Raw genomic sequence first — 15176 nt, 5'->3', positions numbered from 1 at the left:
GGACCTCTGCATTCTCTGGATCTCTCTTCAAGCCCACTCCCACACCCAGCTCTTCTGGGAAGCCCTCTGGGTTCAGACCTCAGGGGCCTTTCGGACCCTTAAGTAGATTCCCCTCCACTCACAAAACTGTACTCAAACCTTCTGCCATGAGCCACAGGGTCTCACCTCTAACATCAACCCCACCAGGAGAATTCACAATTTACCTCCACCCTGCCTGCCATGTGAAAACACCAGCACTGGCAGGGGCTAGCAACCAGCAGAGGAGAATAATGCAGCCTGACAGAGTAAAGAGCATAGCAGATTGCTGCTCCGACCATCTGGAACTCGAAGTTCCATCCCTAGCACCCACAGAGCATTAGGAATAATGAGAAAACAAAGTGCTTGGAAGCCTCAGTACTGGGGGACAGAGTAAATCCTCAAGTTTAACAGAACTCTTGACCATTGTAGAAGGAGGACCTCAGAACAACAACTTCCTCAGAGGTGCCTGAAATGAAAGAATATGATGAGCAATTCTCTCAGATCAAGGGATTTGAGGGATGAATAAAAACATCCTCAGACAAACAAAAACTGAAGACATCTTCTGCATCTAAACCAACACTGAGAGAAATACTGAATGGTCTCCCATAAAATGCTAACCTTTCAGAGAGAGAGATAAGACAAGGGACTAATGTACATGCTTTGCATGCAGAAAGCCTGGGTTCAATCTCTTGCACCGTATGGACCAAACCCCACCCCCCTACCCCCCAGCACCCGGCCATAGCCAGACTCCAGAACACTATACTAGGAGTAGTTCCTATGTACATCATGAGTGGTCCAAAGCAGCAAAATAAAATTGCTATGCTTACAGATTTCAGTGCTTCGGGGTTGCTTTAGCTTCACCCCTGCATTCTGGCATTTGAGAAAGAAGCCTCATTTTCTCAAAACATGGCAACCATTTGGTTATCTGGTGATGGAGAATAAAAGTGGACATAACCTATTTCACCATTAGTATAAGATAATATAAGACTTCTGGATAAAAGTTTATGTCTTATATGAGCTAAAAAAATATTTTATATACAGAAATATGTATATGTGTGTGCAAACATGGCAGATGGGTGTATAGAACTGCTATATAAACAGACTGCTAAAAATGATGCCAGAATATTTAAGAGTATAGATTTTAAAATTCAAATACATTAATCTTCTTAGAACAGTGACACTCTAACATTCACTTTCTTCTAGTTATGTTTCTGTTGCCACGTTAATTTGACTGTATTGTAGTCTTCATTTTTTTGCTAGTATCTATGCTTTTTAATTTAATCACCATTAATAAAAAGTTATGCATAATTGGGTTTCACGTGTACAATGTTCCAAGACCAGTCCCTTCACCAGTGTCCACTTCCCTCCAGTGGGGAAATTTGTTAAAATTTATACTCATTGTTAAAACACTTTTGCTAGGGAGGTGGGGGGAGGAGGGGAGGTAGTTGAAATTTTAAATTCTATATTCAGAAAAAGTTTAATTCTAATAAAAACAGAGCTTTCTTTTAGTTAATGGCAAAATATCTTGTGAAGATTTACCAATCTAAAAAAGAAACAGGAAGCATACATATCTGTTGAAAAGTTGTACGCAATGAAAGTCAGAGTTTACATGCTTTTTTAAAAAAATGTGTGTATAGGGGGCTGGAGTGGTAACACAGTGGGTAGGACATTTGCCTTGCATTTTGTCGACCCAAGGTCCATTCCCAGCATCCCATATGGTCCCCCAAGCACCACCAGGAGTAATTCCTGAGTGCAGAGCCACGAGTAACCCCTATGTATCGCTGGGTGTGATCCCCCCAAAAAAGGTGTGTACATGTACAATAAACTCCAAACTAAAATGAAGAATACTGAATGAAATAAGTAGGTGAAAGCTTGGACAGAGATGAAGCAGAAAGAAAAGTGACCCTAGCCTGCTTCCAGCACTGCTGTGTCAGGATGCAGTTAGGAAAGTCACTTCCTCCAGGTTTTATTAAGAATATCATCTGGGGGAAGTTAGATCTGATGTCAAATAATTAGTTTTTTCCCCTTAAATTGTTCCGGAAATATGAATTATCAATCATGTCCTCCAGCTTATGACGTAATTTTCCTTTTCACCTCGAGCAAAAAATATTCCATTCTTTCCTATGTTAAAGAAAGTTCACATGGGGAGAAGGGACAAAGGGACAGTGGAGGAGAGGTACTGTGTCTCTGGTGGTGGGGGTGGGAAAGTAGTATTGCAAACATAAAATAATAATACAGGAACTGTTAGAAACCGTGTTACCTCAATACAAATAGGGAAAAAGGGATCTCATTGTTAAAATTTATACTCAAACTAAAAATTATATTCTTTTTTGCTACTATATACAGATGTTGATTCACAATGATGCTATATTAAACATAGGTAATGTTGCAGCCAACATTATTTTAATAAGGATATTAAAATAAAATACACCAAATAATTGTAAATTTTTTAAAAGAATTATTAGCCTAACATACCACTTGGCATCAGATAAAAATACCATTCTATTGTACATGCGTAGGCAATCTCACACTTTTTCATAAAGAGTATCAAATCACTCAGGCAAGCAATCTATAATTATATTTTTACACTTGAGCCTATTCTTTTTACCACTGTTTCCCATTTTAATTTGCCTTTCTATATTACTACTGACTTTTGAAGTACAGTTACTCAACTATCCAAGAGAGAAATTAATCGTCATATATCATACTTAATAAGGTTGTCCAGAGTCAAAGAGACAAGATCAACAATCCGCTCATTTGATAGTCATGAATGTGATGCTGGACTCAGTTCTACATTAAGAGGTACTCTGCCACCTTGAAATGTCACAGGGCAGCGATCAAAAGAAGGTGACAATATCCAAAATGTGGTCCAAATGGAAGGCCTCCACCCCAACCCAGCCTTCTAATGATTCTGGCTCTTCTAGTCCCACATAATTAACTATGAAGATCTTTCACATGGAATCACAGCAATTCCTCTATGTCATGATTTCCATTCCACCAACCCTACCAGTGGAGTAGTGGCAATGGAGGAATTCCAGTTAGTAGAGTACCTTGCAGTAACTTGTTTTAAATTTGGGGTCACACCTAGAGCCACTCAGATGTTACTCCTGGCTCTGCACCCAGGAATCATTCCTGGTGGTGTTCCTGGATCCATGTAGGATTCTGGCGATCAAACCCAGGTCAGCTATGTGCAAGGTAAACACCCAACCTTCTGTCCTATCTCTTCAGCCCCTATAGCAGTAACTTTTAAAGTTGATCTGACCAAATCTCTCCGGACACAGTACAACCAGGTTAATTATCCTAAAATAATATGCTAGCACTAAAATTGTTTAACTTAGGGGGCAGAGTGATAGCTCAATGAGCTGAGTATGTATGTTGCATGAAGGAGACCTGGGTTCGATCCCTGACACCACATGGTCTCCCAAGCACCAAAGGAAGCAACACCCCAAGCACAGAGCCAAAAGTGGTCTCCCCCAACACTGCCTGGTAGAGCCCAAAAACCAAAAATAAATGTTTAATATATTATTGTGCAAACATTTATAGCATACTATATTACTGCAATCATTCTGGTAATTGTTAATAAAAGCTTAATCTAAACACAGAAAAAAAAACAAAAACAAAGGTAGGTTCAGGCAACTAACAGTCTCACTACAAAGCTTGAGGTTTTGATGCTGTGTATGAAGTGAGTTCTAATTTCTAAAAAGAAATTCTTCACCTATACATTTTTTTATTTAAAATAAAAATATCAGCAGGGGTCAGAGAAATAGTACATATGGTGCTTTCCTTGCACATGGCTGACCCAAGTTAGATCCCTGGAACCCCATTATGGGCCCCCAAGCTTCGTCAGCAATGATCCCTGAATACAGAACCAGCAGTAAGCCCCGAACATGGCTGAATGTGGCCCTAAGCCCAAAAACAAACAAATAAATAAATAAATAAAAAGACAGTATTTCAGTAAACTTAAACCCATATTCCTGAAATAAAGGAGTTCTCCTAAAAAAAAAAGTCCACATATTATACAGTTTATACAATGTCACATGGAAAAGGAAAAACCACGGAGACATTAAAAAAAAATAAGCTCAAGTAATTTCCAGAGAGAAGTTAGCGTGGGATAAATAGGCAGCGCCCACAGGAGAAGTCTTAGGGCAGTCAAAATGCTCAGTTATGATACAATGACAATATATGTGCCATGCATGATTCCAACCCCACAGAACATGCAGCACCAAGAGTGAACCCAAAGGTAAACCTCCTGGTGAACTCTAGACACTGGTGCTCCATCGATGGTAGGTCCATCAGCGGTAATGAATGTGCCTCTCCGGTGCAGAATTTGAAAACAGAAAGGGCTGTGTATATCCAGGAGGTAGAAGAGAAATATCTGTACCTTCCCCTCAAATTTAGTTTAAAACTAAAATTGCTCTAAAAACTGTCATCAATTTTTAAAAAACAACATCCTATAGTTGAGGGGGGAATTTCATTAGATAAGGCCAAACATTTTTCTATTCTCCTCGATCCTCAATAAATTAAAAGGGCTCAAGTTTGCTAGAACAGAATGGACAAGGACTTGGAACAGGGACTAGAGATGACTTCCCCCACCTAATAAAATGAGGGAGCTGGGGGACTGTTAATGGATTTAGTAAAACAGAGAAGCTGAAAGACACAGACCTTCCTGAAGAGAAGGACAAGAAACAGAAACTGATTCCTATCGCAGAATTCAGGAAAGTCCCAGGAGTGGGTTATCTTAAGGACTCGTGACTATGGAGTAAGAGTGGAAACATGAAAACACGTTTGAAGTCTTGCATGGGACCGAATAAGCTCCCAAGACCATCTGCCATGGACCATCATCCACCTGTCTTTCCCACCCTGGCAGAAGATGAAGGGAAAATGGACACAGCAAACAGGAACCCACCTGTGTGTGGTCAACACCCAGACTGCTGTGTCAACAACCGGCCAGCTGTGAAATGAATAAAACCCACATGTAAAGCACACGCCTGGTTTCTGCAATGCCCTAAATTCAAATCCTGGGATCAAAGGGTAGTGCTGAAGAACTGCCAGGCCTGAATACTGAAGGGAAAGCCCACACCACAGGCTGACCATTGCCGGGAGTGGCGCCCAGACTCCTAAGGACTTTGGGTTATAGCCCCTGTTACCAAACATCAACCCCCAAAAAGCTTCTCCTGCAACATGGTCGGATCGGAGCTGCTCAGAGGCAGAATACAGACCTCACTCGTGGGTGGAGTGACTATTTAAGATGCATTCTTAAGTATGAACAGAGAACCACAGGTCGCTCAATATTCAAGGAGGAAAACAAATGGAAGTTCTAAGAAAGAGAGAGCAAGACAAGCTGAAGAAAAAAAATAGACAAAAACAGAAAAATATATATATACATATATATATATATATATATATATATCACTGTAACACTGTCCTCCCATTGTTCATCGATTTGCTCCAGCAGGCACAGTAACATCTCCATTTTGAGACTTGTTGTTACTGTATTTGGCATATTGAATACGTCACGGGTAGCTTGCCAGGTTTTGCCGTGCGGGCGAGATACTCTCAGTAGCTTGCCCGGCTCTCAGAGAGGGGTGGAGGAATCGAACCCAGCTCAGCCGGCTGACCACGGTGCAAGGCAAATGCCCTACAGCTGTGCTATCGCTATATATCCAGAAAATAATGGGGAAATGATCTTCCATTTGTAAAATAAATATTAGGTACAATTTTTTGTTTGTTTGTTTGTGGGGCTTATACCCAGTAGCGTTCAGGACTTACTCCTAGCTCTGTGCTCAGGGATCATTCCTGGTGGTGCTGAGGGAACCACAGGTGGTGCAGGGAATCAAACCAGGTTCAGTCATACACAAAGTAAGTGCCTTAACATGTACTATCTCTCCAGGCCCTGGATGCTAGTGTTAAAAATTGAAAAAAAAATGTAAAATAAGTACAATTTTTAGAAATCAAAAATATAAGAGTAGGAATTAAAAGTTCAATAAAAAATAGAAAGTTATAAGTTAAGGAAATCTACTAGTTAAAAACAGAAAAAAAATGGCAAGGAAAAATAGGAGTTACTAAAAGACAAAAACCTGAAAATCTGTTAATGAAATAATGTAAAGTAAGCTATGACAAATAAAAGACACAGTTATCCTGAATGAAAGAATCTACCTCCTACACCCAACACAGAGTAGGGGAAAAAAAAGAAAGAAAAAAAAACCACTGAAGTTTATGGATGTGAAATTTCAGTGCAATGGCAAAAATGAGAAAGAAAATCGTACAAGTTTTCAGAAAAGAAAAAATAAACACTATCTTGTAGGAGAGATAACATTGGTTTGTCCTTTCCACCTTGCCACAGGGAGCTTAGGTTTATTGGGTTACTCCCATCACAGTGCTCCCATTCCTCTGTGTTTATTTGTAACCTCTTTCTTTGTGCTTTGTTAACTTGTAAATACTGTTTTTTCTTCTCCTTAAGTCCTTTGCATAGTTAATTCAGAGCAATGTCCTTTTTGTATGGACACAGGAAGAGAGTTAAAAAGACAGGCTTTTGTAACAACTGACTCTGAATGATATTCATTCCTGGACATCTGTTCTCTCGACTTAAGCCTCGGTTGCTCTTACTTCCTCGCACCCCAAAAGCAGGGTCCCGATGAGGGACTGGATGGACCCAGGGCAAGTTGTGAGCTACCCCAGCAACGAAATGAGCCTGGTCAAAGCAGGCTTTTGATATGTCTGATTGTGCTGCTGAAAGGGGTGTGGTGTTTACCCCCAATTCAAGAAGTTGGAGAGAGTCACCAACAGAGAGACCAAGGCAGCAAGGTGGAGCATTGAGAGAGTAGCAAGGGGGACAGAGGGAGAAGAGTGAAGGGGAAGAATTCAGGAGCAGGAGCATGGAGAGATGAGAGGGAGAAATAGTAGGAGACGGGAATGAGGGGAAGTGTGAGACGAGAATGCTGGGCCTAGTGAGACTGGAACAGGCAAGTGGGGAGAATGGAATAAACATCAACTGATCATCAACCACCTGATGTCCTCATTTCCTCCTTCATCCGCCCATGGCACCCGCTGTCCCAGGAGGGGGAGAGCAGCTCAAGGCCACCAAATGCAGATGACGAGGAGAGCCGCTGGGGCTTTCCCTAGCCACCCAGATATTATACTCTATCTAGCTGAAGAACAAAACACATATTCAAGAACACAGATGCGTGCCTATGTTCACTGTAACACAATTTAAAATAACCAAAATATGAACACAACTCAAGTACCAGCGAATGGTGGACATACACAATGGAGTACTGCTCGCTTGGTTATAAAAGAAGATAAAAGTCTTCCCTTTCAAAAAAGGAGTAGTATCACAATAAAACCTGGGATGCGGGTGGGTGGAGTGCTAGATATTTGCCTGCTTAGAGAAGGTACATTTCAAGGGGTGTCGGGGAGACAAGGGCTGGGTAATTATGTTTTTCCTGAAAATGAAGCAGTAAAACAAAATAAGTTTGGGAAACACTGCCTTAAAACATAGTTTTATAAACCAATGTTTTCTCCAGAAAAATAAATAAATAGGGGCAGAGGAAGGGATATAGTACAGGGGGGCAGGCACTTGCCTCGCTTGCCTTGTACACAGCTGCCTCCGGTTAGATCCCCAGCACTGCATATGGTGCCCCGAACAACACCAGAATGATCCCTGATCAATTAATAAATAAATAACAAAAACTTTAAAGGTCACATAAGGGAAACTTTTGGAAAAGGAAACTATGGCTCGAGTAATAACACATATACCTTGCGTGCGATCCCGGGCTCAGTCCCCAGCACCAGCTGATCCTTGTGCATCACTGAGTATGGCCCAACAGCAATAAAAAAAAATGAAAGGCCGAAAGGCACATGATCCTTCAGTTCCAGCAGTGAAAGTGTTAGTTTCATAGGTAGCTAATATGAAACTAACAGCCAAGGATAGTAGAGGTAAAGGGCCAGAAAGATTGCTCCACAGTTGGAAGTCTGCCTCATGAGCTGGGGGAGAAGGCAGCTGGGATAGAGAAGGGATCACCGAGTCAATGATGGTTGGAGGGATCGCTCGGGATAGAAAATGTGTGCTAAAAGTAGATAAAGGACCAAACATGATGGCCTCTCAGTATCTGTACTGCAAACCATAATTCCCAAAAGGAGAGAGAGAATAAGAAGGAAATTGTCTGCCACAGAGGCAGGGGTGGGTTTGGGTAGGGGTGGCAGGAGGGATAATGGGGACAGTGGTGGTGGGAAATGTACACTGGTGGAGGGATGGGTGTTCGACCACTGAATGACTGAAACTCATGAAAGCTTTGGAACTGCATCTCATGGTGATTCAATAAAATACTTAAATGAAAACCAGAAGTAATGTAGCAATGACAATCCAATATCTGAGAAAGAACTTCCAGTCTGAACTGCACTGCCCAGGCAAACTCTGGTGCAGTGTGAGGTATGCTGAAGGAAGGCATACGCGGCACAGGATCTATCCAAATATTGATACTTACATTCCCTTCTCAGGAAGAGGAACTGTAGGAGGCTAGAAATCAAGGAATCCTCTGATATGAGGGAACAAGCCCACAAGAAGAGGCAATCTATAAAATATATAATTGGATGCAGGAGACTGAACAAAGGGCAAAAGCATTTTCCTAGGCTCAAGGCCTAGGGACTTGCAGGCAACAAGCACACTTGGGCCTCCAGAGCAATGATCGTAGCAGAATCAGGGAAGAGAAGGCTTCCAAGGGGTGGGGGGAAAGACAGAGAGGAGGAAAGGAAGGACTCCCTGTGTATCTGACAGTCCTGGGAGGACATATGCCATATGTCAGTTTGGAAATGAAATCATATTAGATCAATAAAATACTAAATAAGCAGAAATGCATTAACTCCAGGAGGTGGGGAACACTGCATTGTTCAATAAAAGAAATTGAATATATTCTCAGCTGGAAACAGCATTTATAAAGTCGTAATAATAAAAAATATATAGTATTTATTCAAATTAAATAGTAACTTAAGTATACCAAGACCACAGGGGAGCGAAATCATGAGGGGAAGTAGGGGAGTCTAAAAACTGCCTCATCTTCCTTGAAAGGCAGATCCCGATATAAACAGACACTAAGAAAAAGGGAGGGATGGGCTAGAGTGATAGCACAGCTGGTAGAGCGTTTGTCTTGCATGCAGCTGATCCGGGTTTGATTCCCAGCATCCCGTATGGTCCACCCGAGCACCACCAGGAGTAATTCCTGAGTGCGTGAGTCAGGAGTAGACCTTGTGCATCACCAGGTGTGACCCTCCCTCCCCCCCAAAAAAGGAGGGGAGGAGATGGAGGGAGAGCTCAGTTTTGAAAGTAGCTCCCACCTAATGCCGACTGGTTCAACTCTTTTGGAAAACAGTATGGATGATTCTCAAAAAATTAGAAACTGAGCTCCCATTTGATCCAGCTCCTGGGAATATATCCCAGAGAGGCAAAAAAGTATAGTCGAAGTGACTTCTGCAATTGTCTGTTTATTGCAGCACTCTTTACAATAGCCAGAATCTGGAAAAAACCTGAGTGCCCGAGAATAGATGACTGGTTAAAGAAACTTTGGTACATTTACACAATGGAGTACTATGTAGCTGTTAGAAAAGACATAGTCACGAAATTTACATACAAGTGGTACTACATGGAAAGTATCATGTTAAGCAAAATGACTCAAAAAGAAAGGGATAGACATAAAAAGATTGCATTCATCTGGGGAACATAAAGTAACAAAATAGGAGACTAACACCCAAGAATGGCCGAGATTAGTACCAGGAATTTTACTCCATGGCTTGGAGGCCAACCACACATGATAGGGGAAAAGGGAGCTCACACAGAGAAGGGAACACCAAATAAAGGTGTTGGGAGGATCCTCCCAGGATGGGAGAAGCATGCTGAAAGTAGACTATAGATCAAACATGATTGTCACCCATTGCCTCTTTTGCAAACCACAACACCCAATAAGAGAGAGAGAACAAAAGGGAATGCCCTGCCACAGAGGCAGGGTGGGGTGGGGGGGGTGAGGGGTGGGAGGGATACTGGGACCCGTGGTGGTGGGAAATGGGCACCGGTGGAGGGATGGGTATTTGATCATTGTACAATTGAAACCCAAGCACAAAAATGTGTAAGTCTGTAACTGTACCTCATGATGTCTCACTATTAAAAATTGAATAAAATAAAATAATTTTAAAAAAAAGAAAGTAGCTCCCACCAAAAAAAGGAGTTTAGATGGGAAGGGTTGAATATGACCAGAGGCACAAAGCAATAGAATACTATTCCAGTAGCCAGCTTTTCTGTTGTCCTATTCTGCTAGAGATCAAAGTAGGACTTAATAAATGAATAGACAGCTATTCAGGGCTCACAGACCCATTCATTTAATAAGTTTAACTCTTAAAGAAAAATAAACTGGTTGGTACATAATAATAATCTTACTTTTCTGATAGTCTCTTTAAGTTTGGAGACATAGTCAAAGGGAAAAAGTGAAAAAGAAATTACTGTAGTGGCAGAAAGGAGAAAAGATATTGAAGGAGCAGATCCACGGAGCACGAATAAGGAGTCAGAAGTTCAAGTCCCAAAATTAAACCTAGACAGAAAAACAAATTTTCCTTTGTGTTCCTATGAGAGGGGAGAATGGAGGAAGAGAAAAAACTGGAAGAAAGGAGAAAAGTATATTTAAAAGTTTATATAAAAGCACTAATATACAGACATTCCTCTCATAGAGAGTGAAAACACTGCCTGACACTATTCAGAGGCGAGGTAAAGAAAACTGTAATGTTTGTCTGCAAAGGCACCAGAACAGACTGTTGGGTTCAATTTGATCCGATGAATTTGATCTTAGAGCAGGACTCTATGGGATTTTTATGTGGGCATAAAACACACCATGTCTTAAGAGACAGCATTTTCACTTAGCTGTCGTCTATGTTTCTATAACACTTCTGAGCACTGGCATTCATATTTACACTAATAAAATCACAAAGTACTAAGCGCTCTACCAACACTGTTATCATTCACCAGCCCGCAGACCAGTGTGCAAACTGACACAAGGCCACAGGTGCAAACATGGTCTAGGGACTCAGAGAGCGGGAAAATGAACGTGCATGCAGGAGGACTGCACTCTATCCCTGGCACCTCATGGTCCCCCAAGAAGCACAGGAGCGACCACAGGCACTGAGACCATGCTGGGAGTGAGTCTGCAGCAACACCAGGTGTTGCCCAAAACCCATTTAAAAAAAAAAGTTGAAAACCATTGTACTCACTATTAAATCCTCAAAATCCATTGTATCCATTTTATGTAGACAATACTTACATGGTGCATAATGTGAAATACATTTTTGCTGTATAGGTGTATAAATATTTATTTCCAGAAGTGCTAAGACATCGCAACACACCAGCATGTAATATTATCTTGAAGTATTTTATCTACCAGTATGTTAAATATTTTGTGTGTTTAGAAATCATTGCATAAAGTCCCATCACAGATAATACTCCCATAAAAAATTCTGATTGAAGTTCAAATTTACTCTAAAAATTTTCTGACACTAAACATGAATAATATCTAGAACCTTTTTGGGGGGATACACATAGCTTGACTAAACTAAATTAAAGTTTAGGAACATTTACAATTAATAAAAATTCAATAATTTCCCTGCCAAATATAAAGTTAAACATTACATCATTTGAAGTACAAAACATATCTATTTAGAATTAATTTGAGTACTGTCTATTAATCACATTTTAATATATTCTTATTATATGTTCTTTCCAAGGGGTAAATACAGTTGCTACTGACAATAAAAAACATACTAAGGTTAATTTTTTTAATTCTGCTTTAATTCCTCTACATTTAAGCCAAAAACAACTTTCTTTGGTAATTACACCCAGACTTTATGACAAGTTATTTCAGACTTATTTCAAACAGATTCAGAAGGGAAAATAAAAACCTTAAGAATAAATAAAAGAACATGTTTGTTTGGCTTTTAATTTTCTTACTGGCAACCAGATGAGCTAAATAGCATTAAAACTTTTATATTATAAGACCTATTTAATAGCTAACAGAAGAGAAACGGAGAAGAAGGTAGGTCAATAGGGTACTAAAAGTTCAGCTAGATGGTAAAGGATTGTCTTGAACATTTATTTCCCTATTTTTTAGAACTGAACTTTTTTAGTGGTGAGATTCATATAGTTTATATATTTAATGCTTTATTAAAATGCACACTTGAAACTATGTAATAATGCCATATTACTTGAAAAAAACTGTCCATCACCAGAACCAAAAGACAGGAAAATATATATATAGCTGAGTTTTAATGGTCTATTTATTGTTCTTATTAGTTACAATTCTTCCCATTCAACTCAAAGAACTGAACTGAATTTGATCCCAAGTCCTAGCTAGCAACTTGAACACCACCATGTGTGGCCTGGTGGCCATTAAGCACTATCGAGGACTTCGATGCCAGGCCCAAATACTGAACCTCCTGCTAGTTCACCAAGTATAGTACAAAGCGGCCCCAACCTCCTGAGCCATGATTGGGAGGAACAACAAAAATTGTGCTGGGGACGAGATATTACAGTCTTGCCTTGCATGCAGCTGACCCAGTTTGATCCCTGGCACCCCACTTGGTCCCCCAAAGCTGCCAGAAGTGATCCTTTAGTGCAAAACCAGGAGTAAGCCCTGAGCATAACCAGGTGTGGCCCAAACAGACAAAAACTCTTCTGCTCACATTAATCCAGTGAATAAAATTAATCTATAAACTCTATCTGAGAAGCCAGATTAGAGCAATACATCCCCCTCAGTAGTTTAAAAAGCAGTAAAAGAATTTGCAATAAAATGTAGATTTGATGGCACCTCCATATATCTCTCTTCAAATTCCAGTGTTGACTATCTGAAGTAGTTCCAGTGGTTCTACACAAAGAAGTATTTCTACACAAAGTAGAACAATTAAGACTTATATCATATCATGTCATCATTTTATCCTTTCAAAACATTTCCCAAAATAATTCTGCAAAATATGCAATGGAAAAAGATATCCTTACAACAGAGTTGTATTAGTCCTTACCCATAAGTGCATACAAACTGAATTTAAAAGGTACAAGATGACTTATTTGCAAGACCATATAAAAGGCATCTTCTAGAATACCTGATTTTGACTTCAGGATCACCTGAATGGTGTGTCCATCGTTTGTGACTTCGCAATCTCGGCAGACCACATAGTTTGGTGACAGGCGGACATCCAGCAGTGAGGGGTCATACCGAGCTTCTCTTGAGTTTAGGTTAATGGGAGACTGGTATTCGCCATTAGCATCAGGAAACACCAAGCCCCACTCAACACCTACGGACAAAACAAAGCAAGTTTGGAACAGGTTGAAAATAATGACAGTAAAATTTAAACACTATTCGTGATCCCTGACATTATCAAGAAGACTATAACTATTGTGCTTTTGCAGAAGAAATACATTGTGTGAATTTTTGTATTCATATTTGAATAGTTTAACTATTCCCAAATCCACGTTATAAGCCTGAACTAAATAAGTACTCTGCTTGTATTCATCCACATAGATGTGACCATTTCTGGCGCTAGGAAGTGCAGGTCACCTTTAAGTGATTAAGGAAAAGAAAAATGACACCACAAAAACTTCCTCTGATCATTAGTTCGGTTTTGTGTGGCACTCGCACTAGCACTGGTGACAGCCAAAACCCATTCATCTGCTAGAAATAAATCAACATCCCACCTCAAAAATGTGAATACAGTATTTGGATGTGTGCGTACCTTTGCATACACATGCTTACTTACACATTCGTGCATAAACGCCTGTTTGGCCACGGTTTAATAACTAAAGCAATGAATTAATAATTACATGATTTCAATACGTGCAGTCACCATCAGCTCCTCTGGCCAGCTCTCTGGAGAGCCCCTACATCTTACGGGATAACAATGAGGGAATTAAACTTTGTTGGAAAAGTCGTCCCCGCCGAGCCCACTGCAACTCGGCCTGAATTTGCGGACCCGTCCAGAAAGTCGCGCGCGTCGCTATCATTCCCGGAGTCTGGGCGCTGAGCGACTACAGCACCGGGTCCTGGGAGCAGACAAGAAGTGTGGAGGGAAGCGTCTGCCTGTCCCATTCGGCTGCTCTGAAGACAGAAAGTGCAGCCACGGCTTCCAGGCCGGCCAGATGTGGGCAGGTGCCACGCACCGTCCCACACGCTCCAGGTAGAACCGCAGCGGCGGGCGAACCCCGGATCGCGCGCTCCTCGCCGCACCTTCCAGAAACCCGGCGCGGGACGCGGCGGGGGCCGGTTACCTTCCTCGTAGCCCCACTCCACGCCCTCCTCTTCCTCCTCCTCATCCTCCTCCTTCTCCGGGAAGGCCACGGAATCCTCGATGAAGCTCAGGTCAGCCATGGGCGGCGGCGGGGCGGGGAGCCCGAGGCACAGAGCGGAGCGCGGGGCGATGCGCGGGGAGCGGACGCAGGGCCCGGCCCGAGTCCCCGCCGAGCGCCGAGCGGCCACAGTTACAGCCGCGCGGACCAGGAGCCTTATAAACCCGTCCGGGGCGTGTCACAGGAGGAGGATCCACCCCCTCGACAGGAGCTCCGGGGCCCGGGGTGGAAAGAAGGAAAAAGACTGGAGGTTATGGGTCCGAGCGACTGCCAAGTCCAGAACAAGACGCCCTGGTCTATGGCTAGGGTCCCCATTGTAACCCACCTAACCTCTCCAATCCCTGCTCCCCCAAACCGACGAAGAAAAGAAGGGAGGGAGGAAGAGAGGGAGGAGGAGGAGGAGGAGGAGGAGGAGGAGGAGGAGGAGAAGGAGGAGGAGGAGGAGGAGGAGGAGGGAAGGAGGGAAGGAGGGAGGGAAGGAAGGAAGGAAGGAAGGAAGGAAGGAAGGAAGGAAGGAAGGAAGGAAGGAAGGAAGGAAGGAAGGAAGGAAGGAAGGAAGGAAGGAAGGAAGGAAGGAGAAAGGGAGGGAGGGAGGATGGAGTGGGTAGATAGAAAAATGGGTGGTAAGACCCCACATCAAAATTAAAAGTTTCCTTCTCTGATTCTCTATTTACTCTTGAATTTCGTGTTCAGAGCAAAGTGGAAATGAGCGTGGAAAGGTTTCCAAGAAAATTTGCACTTCCTAAAAACACTGAAGAAAGAAACTATTTTAACCTGGAAAAGTTGGTAG

General features: G+C 41.9%; 1 protein-coding gene across 1 annotated transcript in view; it reads right to left on the bottom strand.

Annotated features, from left to right (window-relative positions):
• CA8 (carbonic anhydrase 8) overlaps positions 1-14528 on the bottom strand; it is a 121168-nt gene extending 106640 nt beyond the window's left edge. The window contains exons 1-2 of the mRNA XM_056109951.1: positions 14309-14528; positions 13147-13338 (exon numbers count right to left, since the gene is read on the bottom strand). Coding sequence (XP_055965926.1) covers positions 13147-13338; positions 14309-14408 — 292 coding nt within the window. The 5' untranslated portion in view covers positions 14409-14528. The remainder of the gene's footprint in view (positions 1-13146; positions 13339-14308) is intronic.
• Between the last annotated feature and the right edge of the window lie 648 nt (positions 14529-15176).

Source organism: Sorex fumeus, unplaced genomic scaffold (assembly GCF_029834395.1).
Source record: "Sorex fumeus unplaced genomic scaffold, SorFum_2.1 ptg000002l, whole genome shotgun sequence".
In the NCBI taxonomy this organism is placed as follows: domain Eukaryota; kingdom Metazoa; phylum Chordata; class Mammalia; order Eulipotyphla; family Soricidae; genus Sorex; species Sorex fumeus.
The sequence above is the reverse complement of the archived record's forward strand: the minus strand, read 5'-3'. Positions and strand labels throughout refer to the sequence as shown.